Raw genomic sequence first — 27,241 nt, forward strand, 5'->3', positions numbered from 1 at the left:
AAACATTCATGCTTTCTGCTTGCATATTTGAACAATTAAGTGGGAATGTGAGACATGAACTCTTTAAAAAGTAAACTAAGACATAATAGTCTATGCTGGGACTCACCTAATACAACTTAAATGAACCACAGGTTAGTCTTGTATGTGAAACTTGTGCTTAACATTCCACAGTTTTTGACTATGGCATTGTACTCTACAGATCTTATAAAGGCATAATGATAACATGAAAATCAGCCATTGTTTGATGTTGCTTCCATGGCCAGCAGAGACATACTGCATGTAAGAGATTACAGAATTTTTGCTCCTCACAGTAGCTGTGCCGTGATGGCATGGTAGCTTCACGTACCTTAGATGCTGGGAATTTTTTTTAACACTAATCCCTCACATGGTCTAGACTTTTAACTCCACATCCCACTACTCTTCTTATGCAGAGAGCTTTAAGATTCTGCCGTTGTTACCTTGGCTTCCACTTCCATATCTTTATTTTTTAAATTAATGACTCACAGTCCAAAGACATGCATGTTAAGTGAATTGCTTTTGTTAAATTGGCCCTGGTGTGTGCGTATGACTGTGTTAATCCTATGATTGGCTGCCGTCCTGTTCAGGGATTGCTTTGTGCCCATTGCTTACTGGGTTATTCTCTATGTTCCTTCTTTTTTTATGTTACAATATAAACAGCTGTAATTCACTACTACCCTGACGGGGATTCTGTTATTCGTTTAACTGCAGTCCTTTCTAGTAAACAAAGGAATATGAGTATTTTAAGCTAAAAGAAACAGAAATAAATAGAGAGAGAGAGAGAATAGATTTTAAATAAAATAATGCACCTAACATCAGGTCAGGTCAAGGAGCATGCACTGGTACACATGACGAAACAGCTTGGGATCCTGGTTGGCAACCCCCCAAGCAAACACGCGGTCCATTCCCACCCTCTGGAAATGATCTTTTATCTGGTGCAGCCATGTGTTACATGATGGTCCCCTTGGCCTGGTCTAGCCACTCCGTTCCTCAACAATAATGAAGATTCTGCGAATCGGATCACCCTCGGGGAATCACACCACATGGCCGTAGTGCCGTAAGTGATGCTCCTTCACAATGCAGGTAATGTACCTCATTCGGGACTCCGTGAGCAACCGTTCATTCAACACAAAGTCAAACCAGCAGTACCCAAGGATTCTCCGAAGAAGCACAGTACCAAAGGAGTTCAGCCTTCATCTCAGGTTTCTGGATATCGTCCATGTCTCGCAACCATATAGCAAGACAGGAAGCACCAGGACTTTAAAGACTTGGACCTTTGTCCTTTTGCAGAGATATTGGAAGCACCACACACCCCTTTCCAGAGACCTCATGACCCCCCCCGTGCTCTCCCAATCCATCTACTGACTTCATAAGAAGAGTGGCCAGAGACATGAATGTCATTGGTGAGGTAAGTAAGCCTCTAATCAAGGTTGAGGCTCTGTCTGCAGACAGACACACTGCTCATGGCTGTGTCCAAGAAGTCATTAAAAGCCTGGATCTTGGTTTTTATCCAGGACACTCACAAGCCCAGACACTGAGACTCCTCACTCAGTCTCTCGAGAGCCCCGATCAGAGCCTTCATTGACTCCGCGAAGATCACAGCATCATCAGCAAAGTCAAGATCCGTGAATCTTTCTTCACCAACAGATGCCCCACAGCTGCTGGACTCCACGATCTTGCCCAACACCCAATCCATGCAAGCATTGAACAGAGCAGGAGCAAGAACACACCCCTGATGAACCCCAGAATCAACTGGGAAAAATGCAGAGGTTCTGCCTCCACTCTTCTCAGCACACACAGTACCAATGTACAGACCAGCCATGATATCCAGCAACCTTGAGGAGATCCTGCAAAGTTTCAGGATGTCCCAGAGAGTAGCTTGATCATCTGAGTCAAAAGCTTAATTAATATCGACAAAAGGCTGCAAAGAAGCACTGCCGATATTCATGATATTCATTCAGTGAGAACCCTCAGTACCAGGATGCGGTCAAAGATGGACTTCTTGAGTGTTAAAGCAGACTGCTCTGGTCAGTGGCAAGTGATTACGGATTCTATTGAGGAAGACCCTAGCAAGTGCCTTAACCAGCAGCAAGAGCAGTGTTACTCCCCTTTAGTTGCCGCAATCCAGGTGATCACCCTTACCTTTCCAGATAGGAATGACAAGTCCTGTTTTCCAGTCAGTTGGGATGATGCCCTTCTCCCAAATGGAAGCAAAGATTGCTTGCAATTCCTGGAGAACAGCCTTACCAGCAGCCTGGAGATGTTGACCTGGACATCACAGATCCCTGCAGACTTCCCTACCCTCAGCTGGTTCACCACCTGTGCAATCTCAGTGAGATTGGGTTCAAGCTAATTGAAGGATCAGCCTCAAGAACCGTGGATCCAGAGAAATCCAATATCCTAGCTGGAGGATCATCTTTAAACAGCTGTTCAAAGTTGCCAGCCCAGTGGGTCGCAACTGCAGTATCATCTGTAAGGACCGCTCTGTCAGCAGCCCTGACTGCAACTCTCAGAGGAACAGGTTCAGATTTGCATAATGCTTCGATTCCTCTGTAAGCAGGATGTAGGTCACTAGACCATAGATGATTTTTTTTTTTTTTGTTCTTTATTTCGCCTTATACAATTTCTTGTATTAGGAATTTGTTAGTTTTTGCACACCCCTTGGGGTCAGAGCGCAGGGTCAGCCATTGTACGGCGCCCCGGACCAATTACAGGTTAAGGGTCTTGCTCAAGGGCCCAGCAGAGTAGGATCTCTTTTGGCAGTGACGGGTAATCGAACCTGCAACCTTCTGGATACCTGCACAGATCCTTAGCCTCAGAGCCACCACTCCGCCCCAAATGTCAGTTGCTCACAGATTCCTCATACAAACTCCTCCTTATCTGCCCTCCGAGCCCTCGCAGATGTCTTTCTCAGTTCCCGGTACAGACCAAAGTTGCCATCAAGCCATGTGGTGCGACTTCACTCGATGATATCAGGGGTCCTGCAAGATGAAATACTTGATGGAGAGGAAATATTGGGAAACATTTCCACAGGATTCGCAATAAAGCTACCAACCACAAACTTTTAATTACCACTGATCTATGGACAAGTGTGGCAACTTAAGCCTACCTTAGTGTAACATGCCATTTTATTGGAGAAGACTTTAACATGAAGTCAGGCTTTACCACCATATCACTGGGGCAGACACATACAGCATCCAACATAGTTGACTGGTTGGAGGGAGGTTGCATGTAGATTTTAAGTAATTGTTGGTATAGTGCATTTTAATGGTGCAAATAGTGTGTCTACAGCAAGCATCTTAGAAGAGAAGCATGGATGGTCTTATATACGCTGCCCTGGTGAGACATTGCACTTGTTAATTAATTCTGGACTAAAACATCCAGGCCTTTCAAAAGCTGTTGGAGCAGCATGCTGTCTTGTGGGGCATTTGGAAAAAGTAAATAAATAAAAAAAAAAGAGCAAGCCTCCACCAAGTTGAACAATAAACAACTACAGATGGGAACTCATGAGCAGAAACTTGTACAGGATGTAAACACAAGATGGAAAAGTATGTTCTACATTATTTTTGACTAAATGAGTAAAGGTGGCCCATAACTGCATCACTGTCTGACACCCTTCTGTCACATAGAGAGACGAGAAGTACCTTGAATTAAAAGCTGAGCAATGGAGCCTGCTTGAAGAGCTTTCCACTGCTCTTAAACCTTTTGAATGTGCCACTGCGTTTTTAAGTGGGGAGAAATATCCTACAATTTGGAATTATGAAATCCTAACAGGTGGTGTGTTTGAGGAAGATGCATTGCAGACTTTCCAAGTCACTGCTATATAGCAACTTCAGCAGTGACGGAGGTAGGAGCCCAATTTTTTGGGTTTCGCACCAGACACAGTAGTCCTTGCTACTGCACTGGACCCATGGTTTAGAAAACTGAAGTTTCTTACACCTGAGCAAGTATTCCATGTGCAAGCTAAAGCACTAACACAGGCACTTGAAATGAAAAGGGAAGTGGATCACCAACAGCTGCTGGATCTACAACTTTTGTCACTTAGCAGAGATGTGAAAGCTGAAAATATCTATAGACAGGTTTTAAGGAATAAGATCCCGACTTACTTTAGAGAGAAACAAGCTGCCAAAGAAGAAAATCCATTATGTTGGTGGAAGACTAATGAGGCTAGATACCTCACTCTATCCAGGGTTGCAAAGACCTACCTATGTACTGTATCCCTGCTACCTCAATACCATCTGAGCATCTCTTTTCGTCCACAGGCATCATACCCAGTTAAGTTATAATTGGGGTCAAAGTATCCTCAACTGGTTTGTTTGTGAACTAAGTTTTGAGTTGCTGCTTAACCTAGGCAGGGTGTCTGTAGTTTAAAAAACAAAAAAAAAATTCTGCTTTATCATGATGCACTGCATTAAGCAGAGGTATTGTTAGTGTGTTTGAGATTGCCTGGAGCTCTTCCCCAGATCTATCTCTATAATTATTTCCCTGACGTGTTTAAAATACTCATTTGTTTTCATTTTGGTCCGGTTTTCTTCAGTGCTTTAAAAGCAACTGGAAAATACTAAGCTTGTGATTTGTACATTCTGTTTTTCCAGTGAGCCTAATCTGCTGGTGCGAGCCTGTAATCAGCTGGGACAGTTTTTGCAACATCGTGAGACTAATCTACGATACCTTGCACTAGAAAGCATGTGTACACTAGCAAGTTCTGAATTCTCACATGAAGCAGTCAAGACTCATATTGAGACTGTCATTGGTGCTCTTAAGGTAAGTGCAACTGTAAGATAGAGATGACTTTGGCTCATGTAGTGGTTTTTGCTTTCTACCATTGATTTTATTTTTTTTTGTGTTTTTCTGATGTGCAGACTGAAAGGGATGTTAGTGTGAGACAACGAGCTGTTGACTTGCTGTATGCCATGTGTGACCGAAGTAATGCTCAACAGATTGTAGCAGAAATGTTGAACTACCTGGAGACAGCTGATTACTCTATAAGGGAAGAGATTGTAAGTAAACATGCATCAGCGTCTTGATTTCAGTATTCCATACATATGATGTAATGTTTTTTATATGACTGTGAAGCTGCAGCTTGCTTCACTACTACACATGCAGAAATGACCACGATTACAAACGGAAAATAAAATCAAAGAACAGCCTTTTAGTTTGTGCAAGGGAAGTTGAAGCAAGTGCGATTGGAAATGGGAGAAAAAAAAATCTTGAACAGCTCTGTCAATCCCTTCAGTGGAGGAAAGGGCAGGTTATACTGTAAACAAGTCTTCTGTGTTCGCGACCCAGTGACGGCCACCTGTGACCCAAAGCTGCTGATAAACACTGGTTTAGATGTGTTTGTGTGAGACTAGCTCTGTTCCCAGGGCTGCAAGGAAAGGCATTGTTGGAAATAGGAAATCTTATTCACAACATAACAAGTCAAGGGGTAACATGGAGTATTAATAACAAAAAAAAATTACAAATAAATACAGTATGCACATAAAACAACTTACACAATTACCAGTCAGTGAGAGCAAGCTTAGCACCTAATCAGGCTTACAATTCTCTCTTGTGATCAGTCAGCAGTTGTAAATTTACGTCTGATCGAGTTGATCAGAACACATACAGAGATGTTGAGGAACAAAAGGCAGTGCCCTGTGATACTAAAGTGCAAACCTCCTAATCCTACATTATGAAAATGATATGTGCAGGTGTGGTGTCATCTCAAAGTGTATACTAACTTTGACACAAGTAGTAAACGTTAATCAAACATTTACAAAATGAATATTATTAACAAGAGTGGCGCAGTGGGTAGCATTGCTGCCTCGCAGTTAGGTGACCTTGGTTCGCTTCCCGGGTCCTCCCTGCATGGAGTTTGCATGTTCTCCCCATGTCTGCGTGGGTTTCCTCCGGGTGCTCTGGTTTCCTCCCACAGTCCAAAGACATGCAGGTTAGGTGCATTGGCTATTCTAAATTGTCCCTAGTGTGTGGGTGGGGGTGTGTGTGTGCACCCTGCGGTGGCCTGGTGCCCTGCCCGGGTTTGTTTCCTGCCTTGCGCCCTGTGTTGGCTGGGATTGGCTCCAGCAAACCCCCGTGACCCTGTAGTTAGGATATAGCGGGTTGGATAATGGATGGATGGAAATTATTAATAAATAGTTTCACTGGCCACTTAATTAGGTACACCTTGCTAGTACCAGGTTGGACCCACTTTTGCCTTCAGAACACACATAATTCTTCATGACATAGATTCAACAAGGTGCTGGAAACATTCCTCAGGGATTTTGGTCCATATTGACAGGATAGCATCAAGCAGTTGCTGCAGATTTGTCGGCTACATATTCATGATACAAATCTCCCATTCCACCACATCCTAAAGGTGTTCTATTAGATTGTGAGCTGGTGACTGCGGAGGCCATTTCAGTACAGAGAACTCATTCTCATGTTCAGAAAGCCAGTTTGAGATGGTTTGAGCTTTGTGACATGGCATGTTATCCTGTTGGAAGCAGCCATCAGAAAATGGGTACACTGCAATCATAAAATTATAGATATGGTCAGCAACAAGACTCAGGTAAGCTGTGGCATTTAAATGATTCTCAATTGATATTAAAGGGCTCAAAGTGTGCCAAGAAAATAATCCCACACCTTTACATGACCACCAGGAACAACTTGAACTGTTCATACAAGGCAGAATGGATCCATGTTTTCATGTTGTTGACACCAAATTGTGTTCTTACCATCTGAATGTCGCAGCAGAAATTGAAACTCATCAAACCAAGCAATGTTTTTCCAGTCTTCTATTGTCCATTTTTTGCGGGCGCTTTTGAATTGTAGACTCAATTGCCTGTTCTTAGCACACAGGAGTGGCACCTGGTGTGGACTCCTGCTGTTGTATGCCATCTACTTCAAGGTTTGACGTATTGTGCATTCAGAGATGCTCTTCTCCATACCTCAGTTGTAACGGAATATTCCACTGACCTCTGGCATCAACAAGGCATTTTTGTCCAGAGAACTGCCATACACTGGATATTTCGCTTTTACAGTCCATTCTCTGTAAACCCAATCTCAGTAAATCAACAGTTTCTGAAATACTCAGACCAGCCCGTCTTGCATCAACAAACATGCCACATTCAAAATCCCTTACATCACCTTTCTCCCTCATTTTAATGCTCGGTTTGAACTTCAGCAGGTCGTCTTGACATTGTCTACATGCCTAAATGCATTAAGTTGCTGCCATGTAATTGTCTGATTAGATATTTGTGTTAACAAGTAGTCAAACAGGTGTACCTAACAAAGTGGCTAGTGAATGTATATACAGTGGAACCTCGGTTCACGGCCATAATTCGTTCCAAACCTCTGGTCGTAAACCGAAGCAGTCGTGAACCGAAGCAATTTCCCCCATAGGATTGTATGTAAATACAATTAATCCGTTCCAGACCATACGAACTGTATGTAAATATATTTTTTTAAAGATTTTTAAGCACAAATGTAGTTAATTACACCATAGAATGCACAGTGTAATAGTAAACTAATGTAAAAACATTGAATAACACTGACACAAACACCCAGGCTCCCTGCTCAGCTGCACGCGCAGGCTCTCTCTCTCAGCAGCACACGAGCCTCCCCAGCCCCCACCCCGATCGCTGTAAACACTCTTTTTAAATGAGTTTTAAGCACAGGAGGAAAAAAGGAACATTTGAACAAATCCGAACTTTATTTAAAAGCCAACCAAGACAGTAACATTGCAGGAGTTCACGCTAATAGCATTACAACCCGATCGCTGTAAACACTCTTTTTAAATGAGTTTTAAGCACATGGAAAAAAAATAAACATTTAAAAAAAGAGAAAAGTAACATTGCAACACTTTCTTCTCACCACTCTTCACTTGCTTAGAATCCATGGTTAACTGCAAAAGCACACGAAATACTGTAGAGCACAAAGAGTTCACAGGTAAAGCACGCACATCTGACTGAGAACAATGAATAGGGAGAGGCTGAACATGTGCTTAAATACAGTAATCGGTGCGCACGAACCGGAAGGGAAATGAAATAGAGCACAAAGAGTTCACAGCGAAAGCACGTGCAAACACACACGTCTGACCGAGAACAATGCAACAGGTGCGGAAATCATCGGCATGCACAAACCGAAAGGGAAACTGGCTTGTTTGTATACCGAGTATGTGGTCGTGAACTGAGGCAAAAGTTTGGCGAACGTTTTGGTCGTAAACCGAGTTGTACATGTACCGAGACGTTCGTGAACCGAGGTTCCACTGTACAAGAGAAAAGACAGATGAAATGTGATATGAGATCAACTAAACTAAAGTTACGTTCATTTAGTGGCTACTGGAAAGTAAATAAAAAACATACATTTAAATGAATTTTGTGTGCTGTATCTACTGTAATAAAAATGAAGTATGAGCCTTCCGCAGATCTGGCTTTCTTTTATACATTTGCTTATTCCCTTATTCAAATGTGTCCTTTTCGTACCATGCATAGTAGTGCAAAATTATCATGTAGTCTTCCACTTGTTCAGTTATAGGATTTTTGTTCACAGAGCTGTGATTGGTAAATAAACCAAAAATTAGGGAAAATGTAGAGGTACACGAAACAGTTATTGGCTGTAGGAAAATTGTTTTTTGCCGAATGGAAGACGTTCACAACACACCTGTGTGATGTTTATGGATATGTTTAGTTTGCTTGAAAGTCTGCAGTTTGAAACGCAATCAAACAAAATGGAAATTGAAAGAAAATATTGAATGATTCCTTGAATGATTCGGAACACAGCAAACAGAGTGCTTTACAGCTTTCTTGTCCAAGATTAAAAAAAATGCATATATATGACTACAGTTAGGTGCTTTGAGGGAATTTCTGCAGATGTTTTAAATCCATGGACAATTTTTATTTAAATGGGTGACCTGCCCAGTCAACGTTGAATAATGTCATCAGCCATTGTCTCAGCCCTACTATGCAAGTATATGTACATAGTTAAAAATTGTTTACTTGTTGCTTTGGAGTTAGATATATTGTGTGTGTATATATGTAGCCCTCCCACCGTTAAAATTGGCATGTTATTTAGGATATAGGGTGAAAGTTCACTGGTGGAATCCACATTAAACACACTGCAATCAAATGAACCAATTCACTAATGGGTCCAGTGAATCAGTTATATTTATACGTGCTGTTATAATATTACAAAGTAATGCTTTGTAAACACTCACCCTTTAGTTAATAACTCAATATACCCATTTCCTTTTATGCATTTGTAAACATATATACTTACTAACTTAACTGCACGTAAGTTCTCCGCACGATCATGGTTATGTAAAAAGAAATAAAGCACATTTATTAAATTTACCTCTCCGAAAATATCGACACAGTTTAACATCACAGTCAGTGTTCAAGCCAAGAAATCAATAATATTAATAAAAAAAATATAAATGAAAGGGAAATTGGTGCCCTTTATTGGAGCTCACATGTAGTACACAAATCCACACGTTACTCAAACTTCTGGAGCTTTTTTTGCACTCAACTTTAACATCCACGAATAAACACAGGAGTGTCACAACTTCGCCTTGGAACCTCTGGTATCTTTGTCTCGATGTGGGATAAATTTGCATCCCCTTTTTGGCATTTCTTTTAGTTAGCAAATTTCACCAAAGCAGTCATCCTACATTTCGTCTGTGCAACACTTTTTCCCCCCAAAGCTTAGCTCCCTTTTCTGTCATATTCCAGTGAGCCGAACCCACACAATTCTTCCTCACATTTAACATTAACACAAGCAAAAAATATATGTATATTTTTTTTCCAAAGCTCTCCTCGACCTTAGTACAAGCTTTCTTTACCCTGTGTCTTTTTTTTCTCTCTCTTTTTTTTTACACCCTCCTTAAATACACTACACCATCACTCTCACACCACCTCCACACCAAAATCTTCCTCCTTTTCTTTTTTTTTTGTCTCTGGCCTCCCCTGTACCTTGATTGGTTAACAGAGAGCATGTTTTTTTCAGAAGAAGAAAAAAAAAATGTATCACTGAGGTGAATTATTAAGTTCACTATTACATCCAACTTGTATGGAGCTACAAGAAAAAAAAAAAAAAATATATATATATATATATATATATATATATATATATATATATATATATATATATATATTTTCACGGCATTCGAAGTCTGTGTCACAATCTGATTGTATGGGTGGTTACCTACCAGGTAACGCTTGTGGTTGGCCAGCAATCTGCTAACATCCGCCACGGTGCCCTCAGTTTGTGAGGAGCAGATCATAGAATGGTTGAAAATAGTTTACTGTCAAATAAATGCAAAGAGTACACGACACGTGTTTCGCCGGTAACCACCCATACAATCAGATTGTGACACAGACTTCGAATGCCGTGAATGTAATTACCCCGACCTACATGCTGTCAAATAAACGAACCACACGCCGTGGCGCAACGTTAGGGGCATCGCCTCTGGCGCTGACGTCCGAGGTTCGATTCCCGAGAGGGAGTGCAGTGGAGTGTATACACCTGATGAGCCCAGAATGAGGGCGAAACACGTGTTGTGTACTCTTTGCATTTATTTGACAGTAAACTATTTTCAACCATTCTATGATCTGCTCCTCACAAACTGAGGGCACCGTGGCGGATGTTAGCAGATTGCTGGCCAACCACAAGCGTTACCTGGTAGGTAACCACCCATACAATCAGATTGTGACACAGACTTCGAATGCCGTGAATGTAATTACCCCGGTCTACATGCTGTCAAATAAACGAACCACACGCCGTGGCGCAACGTTAGGGGCATCGCCTCTGGCGCTGACGTCCGAGGTTCGATTCCCGAGAGGGAGTGCAGTGGAGTGTGTACACCTGATGAGCCCAGAATGAGGGCGAAACACGTGTCGTGTACTCTTTGCATTTATTTGACAGTAAACTATTTTCAACCATATATATATATATATATATATATATATATATATATATATATATATATATAATACATACATACATACAGTTGGGTCCATAAATATTTGGACAGAGACAACTTTTTTCTAATTTTGATTCTGTACATTACCACAATAAATTTTAAATGAAACAACTCAGATGCAGTTGAAGTGCCTTCTTTCAGCTTTAATTCAGTGGGGTGAACAAAACGATTGCATAAAAATGTGAGGCAACTAAAGCATTTTTTTAACACAATCCCTTCATTTCAGGGGCTCAAAAGTAATTGGACAATTGAATCAAAGGCTATTTCATGGGCAGGTGTGGGCAAGTCCGTCGTTATGTCATTATCAATTAAGCAGATAAAAGGCCTGGAGTTGATTTGAGGTGTAGTGCTTGCATGTGGAAGATTTTGCTGTGAACAGACAACATGCGGTCAAAGGAGCTCTCCGTGCAGGTGAAAGAAGCCATCCTTAAGCTGCGAAAACAGAAAAAACCCATCCGAGAAATTGCTACAATATTACGAGTGGCAAAATCTACAGTTTGGTACATCCTGAGAAAGAAAGCAAGCACTGGTGAACTCAGCAACGCAAAAAGACCTGGGGCCTCATGTATAAACAGTGTATACGCACAGAAATGTTGCATAAGAACATTTTCACGTTCAAATCGCAATGTATAAAACTTGGTGTAAAGCCACGCACTTTTCCACAGTACCTCATACCCTGTCGTACACAAGTTCTCCGCTCGGTTTTGCAGACTGGCGGCACCCAGCGTCAAAGCAGTGCTACTGTTCCTGTGTGGTTACCCTTTCTTAGATCCACATCCACGACGGCGGCTTTATCAAATACACTGAAATTAACCGCATATCGTTCATAAATTTAATGCATCTGATTGTAATTAACCTGTAACAATATAATGGTCCACAGAATGGTCAAACTATTCTAAATACCATAACTTCTTTAGCGTTGTTACTCTCATTGCACCTTCTTCTTCTCCTCCTGTCAGCTGCTCCCGTTAGGGGTTGCCACAGCGGATCATGCTTTTCCATGTTACTCGCACTGCACCACTCAGAGTATTTATATCACTGTATCTGAGTGTGAATCACAGATCTACAGCGATTGGAAAGAGAATTATCGGTATACAGCATCAAGCACTCTCTGCCTCAGCCATTTGATATTTGAACTGCTCTCACCTGTCCAACGCTTCACAGCCTTTCCTCTTCGGACCTCGCGGTTCACAAACAGTTTCATCCCAAGAACTATACACGCACTCAATCAGTCAATCAAGTGCTCCTTGTAGAACTGTTTGTACTTGCAAGTTACCGTGAGGTAATTGTACTTATGATAGTTATAATATTGCACAACCTGAGCCACTTTATAAAGCGCGTATTTACATATAATGACAGTATCATTTTTAAGATGAAATGCAGCAAAATATATTGATTATATTACACAGATAAAACTTTAACTTTAACTACATGGTGCCGCAGTGCTAGCAAGGAGCTGGCTCTCCGTTCACGGATTGTTCCTGCCTCGCGCTGTTTTCATGCTGTGGCTGGTGCGACACTGGAAGGATAGATGGATAGAATAATTAAACATTATGAAGATATTTCGATGTTTCTTAAGTTTTGAAGAATCGGCGTTCTAAGCTTACAGATGGCTTAACGTCTATTACATAGCTGATTGTGTGGCGATTGGGTATTTGGAGAAAGAAACGTAAGGGCAGGAATTGGGGGTTAGTACGTTTGAAAAAGACAGTACTTCTGTAATAAAGCATTTCATTGAAGGTCACGTATGGCGCAGCAAACATCTTGCTGTAAGACGTGAACAGTCACTGCGCCACCGTGTCCCATGTTTAATAGCATGCTTTAACGCATATCATCATGAAAATGATATCACATATACTTCAGTATTTTAATTATTCAGAGAGCTGTAATATTACGAATGTAATGAATTCTGTATCCTTTCGAAGGAAGAGCATGTAGTGATTCAGGCATATAGAGCACATATAAGATCAAATACACAACAAAGCATTTAACGTGCTACTTTAGTTATGATGGGATTTGAGAAACTAGTAAATTAAACGATTTTAAGGTGAAATTTATGATGTTCTACTTTACAAAATAAACTACATGATTAAAGTGGAAATTTCGAGATTTGACATTTCATGCTTTTTTCACACTATGTGCCTTTTTTTTCACTGTACCCTAATAAGCTTTCATATGATACTCAGACGTTGGACTACGAGTCGCCTTTTCACGCCGACTTGATATGTGACAGCTTTTTTATTTCGGGCACTGTGCGACTTTGTGAACTTGAGCTTTCGAGTTTCTCCGACACGCTATGTCACTCGATCAACTTCCTTTTGTTGCTTATATAACTGTTTAAACCAACAAATAGTACATTTTTCTTTGCCTCCATTTGGTATTCGCTGAAATTCTTCTATTTTTCCTTGTACTTTTGCCATTGCCTTTTCACAGAACGCTGGGCCTAAGGGCTATTTATATTGATTTGCATATTCAAAGAGGCATAATTCTGGGAGGAGTTGGGGCGGGACAGCAAGCACGTGCGTTTATTTCCACGCTGAGCGGGATTTATGTAGCGGAAGTTGGCGAACGCACGGATTCCTGCTACTCTTCTGCCACTTGCAGCTGCTTTATTACATACGCAGAATAATAGGGGGCAGAGGGGGCTGGGCGGTCTCATGGTCTGGAACCCCTGCAGATTTTATTTTTTTTCTCCAGCCATCTGGAGTTTTTTTTGTTTTTTCTGTCCTCTCTGGCCATCGGACCTTACTCTTATTCTATGTCAATTATCCATCCATCCATTTTCCAACCCGCTGAATCCGAACACAGGGTCACGGGGGTCTGCTGGAGCCAATCCCAGCCAACACAGGGCACAAGGCAGGAAACAATCCTGGGCAGGGTGCCAACCCACCGCAGGACACACACAAACACACCCACACACCAAGCACACACTAGGGCCAATTTAGAATCGCCAATCCACCTAACCTGCATGTCTTTGGACTGTGGGAGGAAACCGGAGCGCCCGGAGGAAACCCACGCAGACACGGGGAGAACATGCAAACTCCACGCAGGGAGGACCCGGGAATCGAACCCAGGTCCCCAGATCTCCCAACTGCGAGGCAGCAGCACTACCCACTGCGCCACCGTGCCGCCACTATGTTAATTAGTGTTGTCTTATTTTAATTCTTTCTTTGTCACTGTCTTTTTTTTCTCTTTTCCCAGCTACGTTTTCTTTCTGCTTCTAGAGGTCGTAAAACATAACTTTCCCTACCTCAATATAAACCATGAGTCTTTACTTGCAGTAGTTCACAAACGAATGAACTGAATGCAATCTTTAAGCATTTTTAAAGATCTTTGATGCTTACTTCTCCTCCTCATCATTTGTTTATGGTACTTTTATTAAGAGCAACTCACAAATCTCTAAAAAGAGTCTGAGTCTTTGCCAGAGAACAAAAGTTTAAAGAGTGGCCTAATGACTACAACTTGCCTGAAGAAGAACCCTCAGCTGCCTCAACAGCTTGCATATTGTAATCTGTTCAGTTAGACAATAAAAGGTGTCATTTTGCTTCATTTCTTAAGACTGATGTAAAAGAGCCATACTAAAGTTTATCACCAAGACAAAGTCCAAGGAGGATACATTTGAGCTTTATAACACATAGACGAGATTAAAAGAGCTGAGCCCTTTCAGTTTAACTAAAAGAAGATTAAGAGGAGATATGGTTTAAAATTATGATGGGAATTAGTACAGTGGATCGAGACTGTTATTTTAAAATTAGTTAATCAAGAACACAGTGACACAACTGGAAACTTATTAAGGGTAAATTTTAAACAAACATTGAGAAGGTTTTCTTTACACAGAGAGCATGGAAAAAGCTACCAAGTAGTGTGGTAAACAGTAGGACTTAAAGTGGCTAGGACTGGCAAGCTTTGTTGGGCTGAATAGCCTGTTCTCATGTAGATTGTTTTAATGTCCTAAAAAAAAAAGAATGGCCGAAAATGAATGCCATGTATTGTGCAAAGCCTGTGGAAGGCTACCCTAAGTGTATGATTCAAGTTAAGCAATTAAATTGTAATACTGTACTATTTAATACTAACCATGTGTATGCAAACTTTTGACCTACTGAATATCTGATGCAGTAAATAAAGACTCCGATAAGTCTGTTTTAGACTTTACTACTTATACTTGAGCAATATGTCAGTGAGTCTGAAAGTCTTTATTCAAGTGTTTAAAAATATTTAGCAATTGTGAAAGAAGTGAAATTTGGAGAGTTCAATATTGCATTTAAATAAATTACTTTAACTGATGAATAGGGATGTCACAGAAACTGATACGTTACTGAAGTTCTGAAAATGTAGCAGTATCAGCTTTTTTTTTTAAATATATAAAGTATCAGTTCTACTGAGAAAGTCTGTACTGCATTCATGCTTCACTAGCTAAGTTTCCATCCAGTTTTTTGTGACATTTTGTTATCGACAAACAGAATATACGTAAAAAAAATGTGCGAAATTTGCTGTCTCCAGCCTGTTTCCATCCAACTGGCTTTTTATCGATAAAATGGTGTGCGTGATGACGTCATCCCCCCCCCCCCAAAACGAACTGTCGCATAACTTTTGTTGTATCGCGAAAAAAATCTGCCCTTGAGCCGTTTCCATACATAATTTTGTGTATGTCGCAAATTATCTACCTTTTGTTTTCCACGTTACACCCCCTCCACTAAACAAAGAAACAAAGAAATGGAGAGATTATTCAGACCAGCTTACTGTTATTTCAGTTTCACAAATAATTGGAATTGTACATAATATCCGAAGACGACAGCAGAATGAAGCAGTTGCTTGTCTGATAGCCCTAGAGCTCGAAGAAAGTACCCCAGTGCGACGAAACCCACGGGTATGGGAGAGACGACGGAATAAGACCTTCTGGGAGGAGGTGGTGGAGAGACACTTAACAGAAAATCTCTGGCTGCAACATTTTATAATGACACGGCCGACGTTTGAGATGTTGTGTGGATTCATCAGTCCTGATGTTGCGCCCATCACAGGTTGCCACCGACCACCGGTTCCAACCCAAAAGCGGATTGCCATCGCCCTTTACAAGCTGGCAACCTGCGCCGAGTATAGAGTAGTTGGAGAAACTTTCGGGGTTAGTAAAACTACCGTCCATCGATGTGTACATGCTGTGTGCACCGCTATTAAAGAAAAATTAATGCGGCGTTATATCAGACTTCCGACTGTAGCGGAGGCCAATGAAATTGCATACCGCAATTCCTTGGTGCATCTTGTGCCACAGATTTACGGTGCGCTGGATGGCACGCATGTGCCTATTCTTCCCCCGACGGAAGGCTACCGCGATTACATTAATCGCAAAGGGTGGCCATCTATTGTTCTCCAGGCCCTTGTTGATGACAGGTGCATGATACGAGACATTTGCGTTGGCACTCCTGGAAGTGCCCATGATGCAGCTGTGTTTGCAGCATCGGATCTGTACAGGTGAGCCTACCTTTCAACATCCCTTCACAGTGCGATAACAACTGAATTAACCTGCTTCCCTTAAGGTTTTTAATTAAAACTGAAATTTGAATTAATACAAAATAACGACGTTTAATCAAAAAAAAAACTCTCTTCATCAGACCATGCGAACCGCTCCGCCATTCTCGTTTTGATTGCACGTGATGAAAATGTGACACATTTATTTGCGTTAAAGCCCTTTTTTCCGACAAAAACTGTTTCCAATGTAGTTTTTGCGACATCTGAAGTATCGATATGGAATTTATGCGCTAAAGTTAAACGGAAAAATATTATGTCGACATGTACAACATTTTATCGATAATTAGCATTTCCATCAGCTATATCGGTAAAAAAATTTGAAGCGCTAAATATTTTTTCGCAAAAACTCCTTGGATGGAAACCTGGCTACTGTCAGTAGACTAATTACTCCAGAAGGCACATTAATATACAAGGAACACCTAAGTGTTAACAGAAAGGTTTAATCGCCAAAACACACAGCAGGACAAATAAATCAGCATAAGTCATTGCTAAAAATAAATCTGTAAACTCTGTAATTTGTTTGGCTTTTGAAGGCAAACTAATGTTATTAGTATAACCCGTAAGTGAAAGGAAATGTCCCATAAGTGCTCTCCATAATATTTGGGACAAATACATGTTATTTTCTTGATTAAACATAATGGTGCACAAGAAATGGGGGTAACTTGTATAAGAAGTGTTGTAATTTCTATATGTGAGTGACATATATGCAAATACCCTTAAACTAAAGTCAGCAATATGCACTTTAATCTTATCTGACTTGTTTGATTTATAATTTTAAACTACAGACCTTGCAATTTGTAATAGAAATGTCTAGGTATGTTTTTGTACTTTTTGTACACTTAATTTTAAGTGTTTAAAGCAGCAATAAATTGTCTTTCTTTAAATAGTAAAGCCATGTCACTCGTTACTTGTTTTAAATTATCAGTTTAACCCCTTAACCGCCCTCTGCCGGATATATCCGGCACCGTTGTTTTATTGCTAACGCCATACTGCCGGAATTATCCGGCACATTTGCCTGTGGTTATATGAATGCCTGGCAAGTAGTATAACTGACGGTTTGGCGTGGGTATTATTACTACGTTGTATTTCAACAAGTCTGTGGTTGTTTTGGCCGGTCATGTGACGTGATTCGCATGTAACAGCTGTGAATATGGCGAAACGTAAACTGACTTCAAGTGAGGCTTTGCAGGCGATTTTGGACAGTTCTGATCATGATTGTAGCAGTTCTGAAGAAGATTTTAGCGACAGTGATGAGCAGCAACGTGCGCTGCATGATACTGTGAATGAAGACGCATCGGATGACGGCGCTGAGTGGGTGTATCCCCAGCATCTCAGCTGGGCTGCTGCCCGTGGTGAACTACCTTTTCTGCATTCGTTTGAGGGAACGTGTGGCTTTATTGTTGATGTAAACAATTACACTGCTGAGCAGTTTTATGAGCTGTTTGTGTCACCTGATTTGATCAGACATTTTGTTCATCAGACAAATCTGTATGCAGCACAGTTTATTGAGAAAAATCCCAATTTACCTCCACATTCCCGTGTTCGTGCTTGGTTTGACACTGATGAAAACGAAATGAAAAAATTCATTGGGATTTTGATGTTGATGGGAATAATCAGAAAACCAGATATTGAGATGTACTGGTCTACAGATCCTATGTATGCAACACCTATTTTTGCAGCTGTCATGACACGTAACCGATTCTCTTTGCTGCTGAAATTCTTTCATTTGAATGACAACAGAAACGAGCCAGATAAGAAAGATCCAAACCGCGACCACTTGTTCAAGCTACGTCCTTTGATTGATCATTTATTTGAAGCATTTCAGTTGCCCTACATGCCAGGACCGTCAGTTGCAGTTGATGAAAGTTTATTGTCGTGGAAGGGCCGCTTACAGTTTCGACAGTATCTACCATTGAAAAGGGCACGGTTTGGTATCAAGATGTTTTGCTTAGCTGAGAATTCAGGTTACATTTATAGATTTCGTGTATACACTGGCAACTTGCACAACATTTAGTGGTCAATACTGCTTGAATAAATGTAAAAAATGTAAAAAAAATGTAAAAAAGTAAAAAAACGAAAATTGTTCAGATTTCGCCTGGCGTGGGGAATATTTAGGGAGTTGGCGGTTAAAGGGTTAAAGGAAAAGTGCATTGTGTAACTAGTCATCTTTGAACATGATTTGTCAGTTGACTGTGGAATTGGAATTGTATGTTGCAGAATACCCAAGTGCCTTAGAATCTAGGAAATTTGGTACTTGTGTATTATAACCCCGCCACTCCACATGAGTACCCAAATTTTTTTTAAATTCCTACTCAGTGGCAATGAACGTTTTGATGTTATACTTAACGACATTAGAACTTTGCAACAGAAGTAATATTTCAAAAGTAATTAAAAAAATCAAATTTTGCGTATTCTTGTTTTTGTTTTGTAAATAAACAAATGTAAAAATATACATTTTTTCTCTTGCCTGAGTATGAAATTCTGATTGTCACTCTGTTTATTGCTTTTTTTGTTTTATGATGACCTTCATTTGTGCATTTTAAATTTTTTTAGTTGCTGATGGTGCCAAAGAAAAACAGCACTTATGATTTTTAGTATTTATTGGTAGGATATTTTTTGCAGAACTGACAGGCTTAGGTTGCATACTTTTTCCTTGTAAATGCTACAAATGGTAGGAATGTTTAATAATAGGAAATAATTGAGTTTGGTATTCTTTGATTCAGCAAGTTTCAGTTTAACTATGTTCTATTAGCTAAGTAAAATGTATACGATCTTATCCTTAGTTATTCAGTTTTAAATCACAAAAAAAATTCTTTCTTGTTTTAGGTGCTGAAAGTAGCAATTCTAGCTGAAAAGTATGCTGTGGATTACACGTGGTATGTAGACACAATCCTGAACTTGATTCGCATTGCAGGAGACTATGTGAGTGAGGAGGTCTGGTACAGAGTCATACAGATTGTCATCAATCGGGAAGATGTTCAAGGCTATGCTGCTAAAACAGTCTTTGAGGTCAGTATTTTTTTGTTTTAAACTCTTAGCATTTTATGTATTGCTTTTCTTAATTAAAATTTTGGTGGTGAATTTTACATAGGAAAATTGCAAATGCAAATACTAAAAAGAATTGTTATATAATGTCATTGTTGCAGTATTGATTAATAAAGTATAAAATTGAAAAACATTCATCCCAGAAAGATCATATTCAAAAGGTTTGAAGTCCTGCAATTTTATTGAATTTTGTGGGACCTACATTTCCTAAATCTGAACTGCTGATTACATTTACTTTCCGTGTGTTAAAAGGATAATTGTGTGTATCCATCAACTAATTTTCCTTCATAGATGTTACATTGGTTGGTTCTAGATTATAACTTTTTTTTATTATTATTGTATGCAGTATTCTCAGTCTTTTTCAAAATGGAGTTGCCATCAGCCTCCACATGATCTCAAGAGACTTCAGCCCAGTTAACAGTAAAAAAAAAAAAAAATATATATATATATATTTTTCTTTAACTAAAAAAGTGCAAGAAAATAGCCCTGTCTAGGTGTTTTAAGTGAGTGAGCCCTGCAATGGAATGGTGCTTATTCACTTGATGGTTTAACAGTGGATTTAGAAAGATTTGGCCTCTTTACTTTCTTCACACTTGGTTCTGTTGTACATTTAATTTTAAATGGATAAATTTGCTGTTTTTCCCCATCAATATATCCATTTAATAACCTGAAATGACAATGTGAAAACATGTTTTCAATAATATTTGCATGTTTATTAAAAAATTAAAAAATGATATCTTTCATTTAAATATTCAGACCCATTGTGACCAGGTTCATTTTCTTAGCTTTAATTAATTGTTGTGTCTAGAACTTGGAGTCCACCTATGTAAAATTTAATTGATTGGACATAGTTTAGAAATAGGGCTTGGCGATATAGACTTTAATTGATACTGTAATCAATCTGATCCAAAATGCAATATTCAGTGGTTCTTAACATATTGTCAAAACACTTTAAAGAGTTATGATCTGCACCATATAGACCTGTATGTGCACGTGTTCTATACAAAGGCTGAAACTTCATATATTTTCTCAGAATAATTTAAGATATTAGCATAGTAAACGTTTTTCTTTTAAAATAACAATTTCATGAATAGCTGCACTTCAAAGAAACAACTCCCACTGGGCATTCTACCTAACATAAATGTACTTAAATCAGTCCTCTTTGTTTTCATGCTTCACATGATAGTATTTGATAATGTTAGTCTTGTGGACAGCTGGGACACCCGCTTTCATTCCATCAATGCAGGGGGCTGCATGGTGCCTTGATCAGGTGGTGGTGGTGCAGATCATCACCACAGAAAAGACAGAGATTAGTTCAGATTGCAGATCCCTGAAGAATGATAATTCTATGCCAATATAGTCTATCAGGAATATAGCTACAAAAAAGCCATATTGAAATAATGCGTTTTTAGCCATTTTTTAAAATGTTCCACAGTAGTAGGCTGGCAAATATCTATTGGTAAAACATTTTAGGTGCATAACAGCAAAAGGCTATCGCACCAATTTTTTTAAGTTTGGCTCTTGGAAGATCTAAGGCTACAACTTGGAGTGTAGGGAGATGGGTCTTCCAAACTATAGGATGGAGCAAGATTATTTAAGGCTTTATAAATCATTAGTAGTATTTTAAAGTCAATTCTGAATGACACAGGTAACCGATGTAATGGCGCTAAAACTGGTGAGATGTCCTCAAATATTCTTCTCCTGGTTAAGACTGTGGCCACTGCATTCTGCACTAATTACAACTGATTGATGTAATCTAGTGGTCTAAAAACAAAAGTGTGAGCTAAGATTTCAGTGTCTTGTAAGTTACAAGAGGTCTAACTTTTGCTACATTCCTTAAGTGAAAAAATGCAGTCCTAGTAATCTGGTTAATATGCGATTTAAAGTTTAGGTCAAAGTCAATAATTACTTCTAAATTCTTTACCTGTGCCTTGACTTTTAACCTTAATGGATCAAGTTTATTTCTAATACCCTCACTATGTCCATGTTTGTCTGTTTTCTGTTTAGTTGGAGAATGTTACTACTCATCCAATTGTAAATATTCCTAAGATATTGGATCAGAGAGTCAAGAGCGTCAGGATCATCAAGTGCTATAGATAAATACAGTTGTGTGTCATCTGCGTAGCTGTGGTAGCTCACTTTGTGCTTTGAGATGATCTGACCTAATGGAACCATGTAGATTGAAAAAAGCAGCAGAGCCAGAATAGATCCTTGTGGTACACCATATAAGATATCATATCTAAAGTTCAATCACCTCAACTAACCAAAAATTTTCTACCTGTTAAGTAAAACGGAATTTAATTTAAGATGCTGCTGGAGGGGCCCATCCATTGTCTTAAGGTGATTTATAAGAATACTATAGTCTATTGTGTCAAATGCTGCACTCGGGATTAAAAGAACAAGAAGTAATACACCGCCTCTGTCCGCATCATTTACTACTTTAACCAGTGCAGTTTCTGTACTATGATTTAAATCCTGACTGAAACTTGTCAAGAACAGAATATTTAATCAAATAATCATTTAATTGCTTAATTACTGCCTTTTCTAGAATTTTACGCAAGAAAGGCAGGTTAGAAATTGGTCTAAAGTTGTCAAAAATGGAGTAGTCGATTATTTTTCTTGCAAGGGTTTAACTGCTGCAGTCGGGGAAGTCCCTAGTATCTAATGAGTTCACTATGTCAAACGCACTACCAGTTAGCACATCAGAGACTTCTTTGAAAAAGCCTGGAGGGTTTCAGTTGAGAAATAACTCTGTGTAGTTTCGGTAGATCTATTCCAGGAAAAGAATTTAACTCACTTGAAAGGGAATGTTGGGTTTCAATTGGAATAACTAGGGATGTACTATATTTTTTCTAATATCATGTCTTTTATGTTTAGAAAAATATTGAAAAAGCCCCAAGTTTCACTAGTAGTATTTAGAAGGCATTTCATTTATTGAGCTGGGTTTAGAAGACAATCAGTAGTTGAGAATAAAACTCTTAGATTACACTATCATTTATAATTTTAGAGAAATAGAACTGCCTCTCAAGGTGCACAGCTATTTTAGCCTTCTTTATTTCATAGTGAACTATCAGTTTAGTTTTTCTCCGGCAGGTTCTCTTTAAATCAGACAATCTGAGTCATCCAAGGCAGGGGTCACCAACTCCAATCCTGGAGGACCACAGTGGCTGCAGGTTTTCATTCTAATTCTTTTTTTTAACGAGTGCCCTGTTTGTGCTGCAAATTAACTTCTTTTGAATTCATTTTAATTGATTTGTTCCCCTGAATTGCTTCATCGTTCTTCTGAATTTCTTCTTTTCTTAAATGGCAAACAAAAACAGAAATGAAATGTGAAGTGAGTGAGCCAACAGAAGACAAACTAAGTGAGGGCCTCAAACTCCAACCAATTTCTGTCCAAGCAGTTTCTTAATGAGGTGCCAATTCTTGTTGTTACTTAAACCCGTTCTTTAATTCTGTGGCTTGCTGCTGCTCTTGTAGTGCATTAACAGACATTTCCAAAATTGCTGATTTCCTCTTTTCTAAGAGTACACTATTAAAATGTCTTGTGGACCTGAGCAGATCAACATTCCTGAGACATTCATCTTTATTTATTTTCAGATATTGTTTGATGGACACCAGTTGTTTTGGCTCATTTTGTATCTCATTGTTTGTCGGCTAATTAAGGAAAAAGAAACAAGGGGTCTGAGTCTTCAGGAGCAAGTCAAATAAAATTAATTGAAAAGAAGTTAATTAGCAGCAAATACAGGTCACTAATTAAGAAAAGGGTTAGAATGAAAACCTGCAGCCATGGTGGTCCTCCAGGACTGGAGTTGGCAACCCCTGTTCCAAGGTATAATGTTAATGGAGGATTTTAACAATTTTTTTTTCTGGGGCCGCTATGTCAGCTGCAGCTCTCACCTTAGCAAAAAAATTCCACCTTAGTGTCAACACTGTTAGCACTATTTGGGTAAGCACTACAATCAGACTGATTGTTTAGAACATTAGCAAACATTGAAGCTGCAGATGTATCAACATAACATTTTTTAACAATATGCTTCTCATTAGTAGCAGTTATTAGTATTTCTGCATTAAATAACATGCAAAAATGGTCTGATATACAGACATCCACAACCTGCCTGACGTCAACTTTTTATCGTTGTGAAATCACTAAATCCAGCGTGTGTCCTCCCTTATGTGTGGGCTGGCTGACATGCTGACTGAGATCAACGGGAGTGCAGTAAGTTCATGAATTCTCTTGCTTTCGGGTCACACTGGTTAGCCACATGAAAATTTAAATTTCCTACAATTATGAACCTGTCATAGTTATTATTATAGATACTAAGTCTGAGAATTCCTCAATAAGTCACATTATATTTAGGAGGTCTATAAATGGTCAATACGAGAATCTGGGACACTCCTTGAGTAACAATGGCAAGATACTTGAAAGATATGAAAATAGCAAAACCATCATTTTTACCATTTAATTGGCTTGAGTAAATACTCGCTAAACTGCTGCCTTTTTGCCTTGATTAACCGAAAGAACAAAGCTGTAATTCTGAGGTGCTGCTGCAGTAGGTAAAATACAATTAATTAAACAACAACATACTGTGTCTGCTTTGGAGGAAGTGTGAGCGCGGCATAAGGGATCAAGCAATTCCACTCTGTATCATCCGTTATTTAGCTGCTTGGATGTGAGTAGCACCCATCTGGTGCTTGTTTAGGTCAGATATCTCTCCTTATGTGACCAGAAAAGCTCAACAACAAATGTAATTGATGTTGGGGACAGAGCTGACGACTCACTGATATTTCCCAGCCTCCCCTGCCCCCCCCCCCCCCCCCCCAACATAGACGTAATTCTCAACAGCCTCTTACATTTCTCGTGCAGACTTGCATTTGCAGGCATCACTATGTTGTAACATCTTGTACTAGCTGTTCCATATATGTATGGAAATATGGAACAAATTGCATCGCTTACTAAGTCTATGTAATAGTTAAAACATGTTTCTTGGGCACCATCTAGTGGTATCAGATTTTTGTAATGCCTAATTGCATTTTGTTTTTATGTGGCAAGTAAACTTTATATTTTTCAAAAATAATATCACAGTAAACTGTTTACAAAAGGTCTTTAACAAGATAATAATAAAGAAGTAAAAGTGTAAAGTTTTACAACAGGCAGTTGATTTAAAGTAGATCAAACATGCATTGTCACTTGCTAAATAAAGTGGGAACCATTCCAAAACCATGACACACACACAGAAACAGATAGTTCTGGGAAAACCTTGTCTAATTAAAGGTAACACCAAAAGAATTTGGTAATGTTAGTTTATCATTATTATTGCCTATACTCTGAGAGGGGAAAATGACACCCACTTATTTACAAAGAGCACACTTCTTTTCTACTCAACAGGTACTGTATCTTCCATTCACACATTTATTTTGCACACATTTGTCAAACATTCAACTCCAGAACCTTTCTCTGCCTTCAGTATTTCTAACACCCCTCTAGTTGGGCCTGCTGCTTTATTTATCATCTTTTTTTATGGGATTTGTGACATGGGCAGGGAAATTTGTCAGTACCAATCAGATAATCTTGTGCTTCTGTCTTCCCCCATTTCTTTGTGGGAGTAGTGTTGGAGCAGTATTAAAGTTTGACTTTCATCCCAGTACAAGATTTTGGACAGGTTCCAAAACAGCTCTGAAGTAAATAACTCCAAAACCTAACACCTTTATTTTCTCACTAAGCTGCATTATTGACTTTGCATGCTTGTGCTTGCCACTCAGCGAATTTGCAGTATGCTTTGGGGGCATAATTGTAACAAAACATGATATATTAAGCAAAATAGTGAATATACTGTATGTAACAAACGCATGGGGAGCTCTTTACTCTACAATGGTTGGGTGAACAAGACTAGTAAAGCATCTAGTATGTTACTAGCTGCATCTCAGCTTGTGCACATCACACTTATCATTTTGTTTCTCTACTATACATAGCCAGAATCCCCATGAAAATAAAAAAGAAGTTACAAAAAAAAATTGTGCGAATACTTGAAGTTGTGAAAATTAAACGTGAATGTTGAGGATTGACTGTATTGTGATAAACTTGTTCATGTATATACAGTGGGGCAAAAAAGTATTTCGTCAGCCACCAATTGTGCAAGTTCTCCCACTTAAGAAGATGAGAGAGACTTGTAATTTTCATCATAGGTATACCTCCACTATGAGAGACAAAATGAGAAAAAAAATCCAGAAAATCACATTGTCTGATTTTAAAGAATTTATTTGCAAATTATGGTGGAAAATAAGTATTTGGTCACCTACAAACAAGCAAGATTTCTGGCTTTCACAGACCTGTAACTTCTTCTGTAAGAGGCTCCTCTGTCTTCCACTCGTTACCTGTATTAATGGCACCTGTTTGAACTCATTATCAATATAAAAGACACCTGTCCACAACCTCAAACAGTCACACTCCAAACTCCACTATGGCCAAGACCAATGAGCTGTCAAAGGACACCAGAAACAAAATTGTAGTCCTGCACCAGGCTAGGAAGACTGAATCTGCAATAGGTAAGCAGCTTGGTGTGAAGAAATCAACTGTGGGAGCAATTATTAGAAAATGGAAGACATACAAGACCACTGATAATCTCCCTCGATCTGGGGCTCCACGCAAGATCTTACCCTGTGGGGTCAAAATGATCACAAGAACGGTGAGCAAAAATCCCAGAACCACACGAGGGGACCTAGTGAATGACCTGCAGAGAGCTGGGACCAAAGTAACAAAGGCTACCATCAGTAATACACTACGCAGCCAGGGACTCAAATCCTGCAGTGCCAGACGTGTCCCCCTGCTTAAGCCAGTACATGTGCAGGCCCGTCTGAAGTTTGCTAGGGAGCATTTGGATGATCCAGAAGAGGATTGGGAGAATGTCATATGGTCAGATTAAACCAAAATAGAACTGTTTGGTAAAAACTCTACTCGTCGTGTTTGGAGGAGAAAGAATGCTGAGTTGCATCCAAAGAACACCATACCTACTGTAAAGCATGGGGGTGGAAACATCATGCTTTGGGGCTGTTTATCTGCAAAGGGACGAGGACGACTGATCCGTGTAAAGGAAAGAATGAATGGGGCCATGTATCATCAGATTTTGAGTGAAAACCTCCTTCCATCAGCAAGGGCATTGAAGATGAAACGTGGCTGGGTCTTTCAGCATGACAATGATCCCAAACAGACCGCCCTGGTAACGAAGGAGTGGCTTTGTAAGAAGCATTTCAAGGTCCTGGAGTGGCCTAGCCAGTCTCCAGATCTCAAACCCATAGAAAATCTTTGGAGGGAGTTGAAAGTCCGTGTTGCCCAGCGACAGCCCCAAAACATCACTACTCTAGAGGAGATCTGCATGGAGGAATGGGCCAAAATACCAGCAACAGTGTGATATAACAAAGTATTGAGATGAACTTTTGTTATTGACCAAATACTTTTTTTCCACCATAATTTGCAAATAAATTCTTCAAAAATCAGACAATGTGATTTTCTGGATTTTTTTTTCTCATTTTGTCTCTCATAGTTGAGGCATACCTATGATGAAAATTATAGGCCTCTCTCATCTTTTTAAGTGGGAGAACTTGCACAATTGGTGGCTGACTAAATACTTTTTTGCCCCACTCTATATAGTTATCTGGTTTGTTAAGTGAAAGTCTTGCATACTTTGCTGTTTCATTCCA

At 39.5% G+C, this 27,241-nt stretch overlaps 1 protein-coding gene across 3 annotated transcripts in view; it reads left to right on the top strand.

Moving 5' to 3' along the window:
• The window catches only part of LOC114646156 (AP-2 complex subunit alpha-2), a 231,694-nt gene that overhangs the window by 141,804 nt on the left and 62,649 nt on the right, over positions 1-27,241 (top strand). For all 3 annotated transcript variants that reach the window (XM_051922803.1, XM_051922801.1, XM_051922802.1), the window contains exons 9-11: positions 4,614-4,782; positions 4,881-5,018; positions 19,328-19,510. In XM_051922803.1, the coding sequence (XP_051778763.1) occupies positions 4,614-4,782; positions 4,881-5,018; positions 19,328-19,510 (490 nt within the window). The remainder of the gene's footprint in view (positions 1-4,613; positions 4,783-4,880; positions 5,019-19,327; positions 19,511-27,241) is intronic.

This window comes from Erpetoichthys calabaricus, chromosome 2 (assembly GCF_900747795.2).
Source record: "Erpetoichthys calabaricus chromosome 2, fErpCal1.3, whole genome shotgun sequence".
Lineage (NCBI taxonomy): Eukaryota > Metazoa > Chordata > Cladistia > Polypteriformes > Polypteridae > Erpetoichthys > Erpetoichthys calabaricus.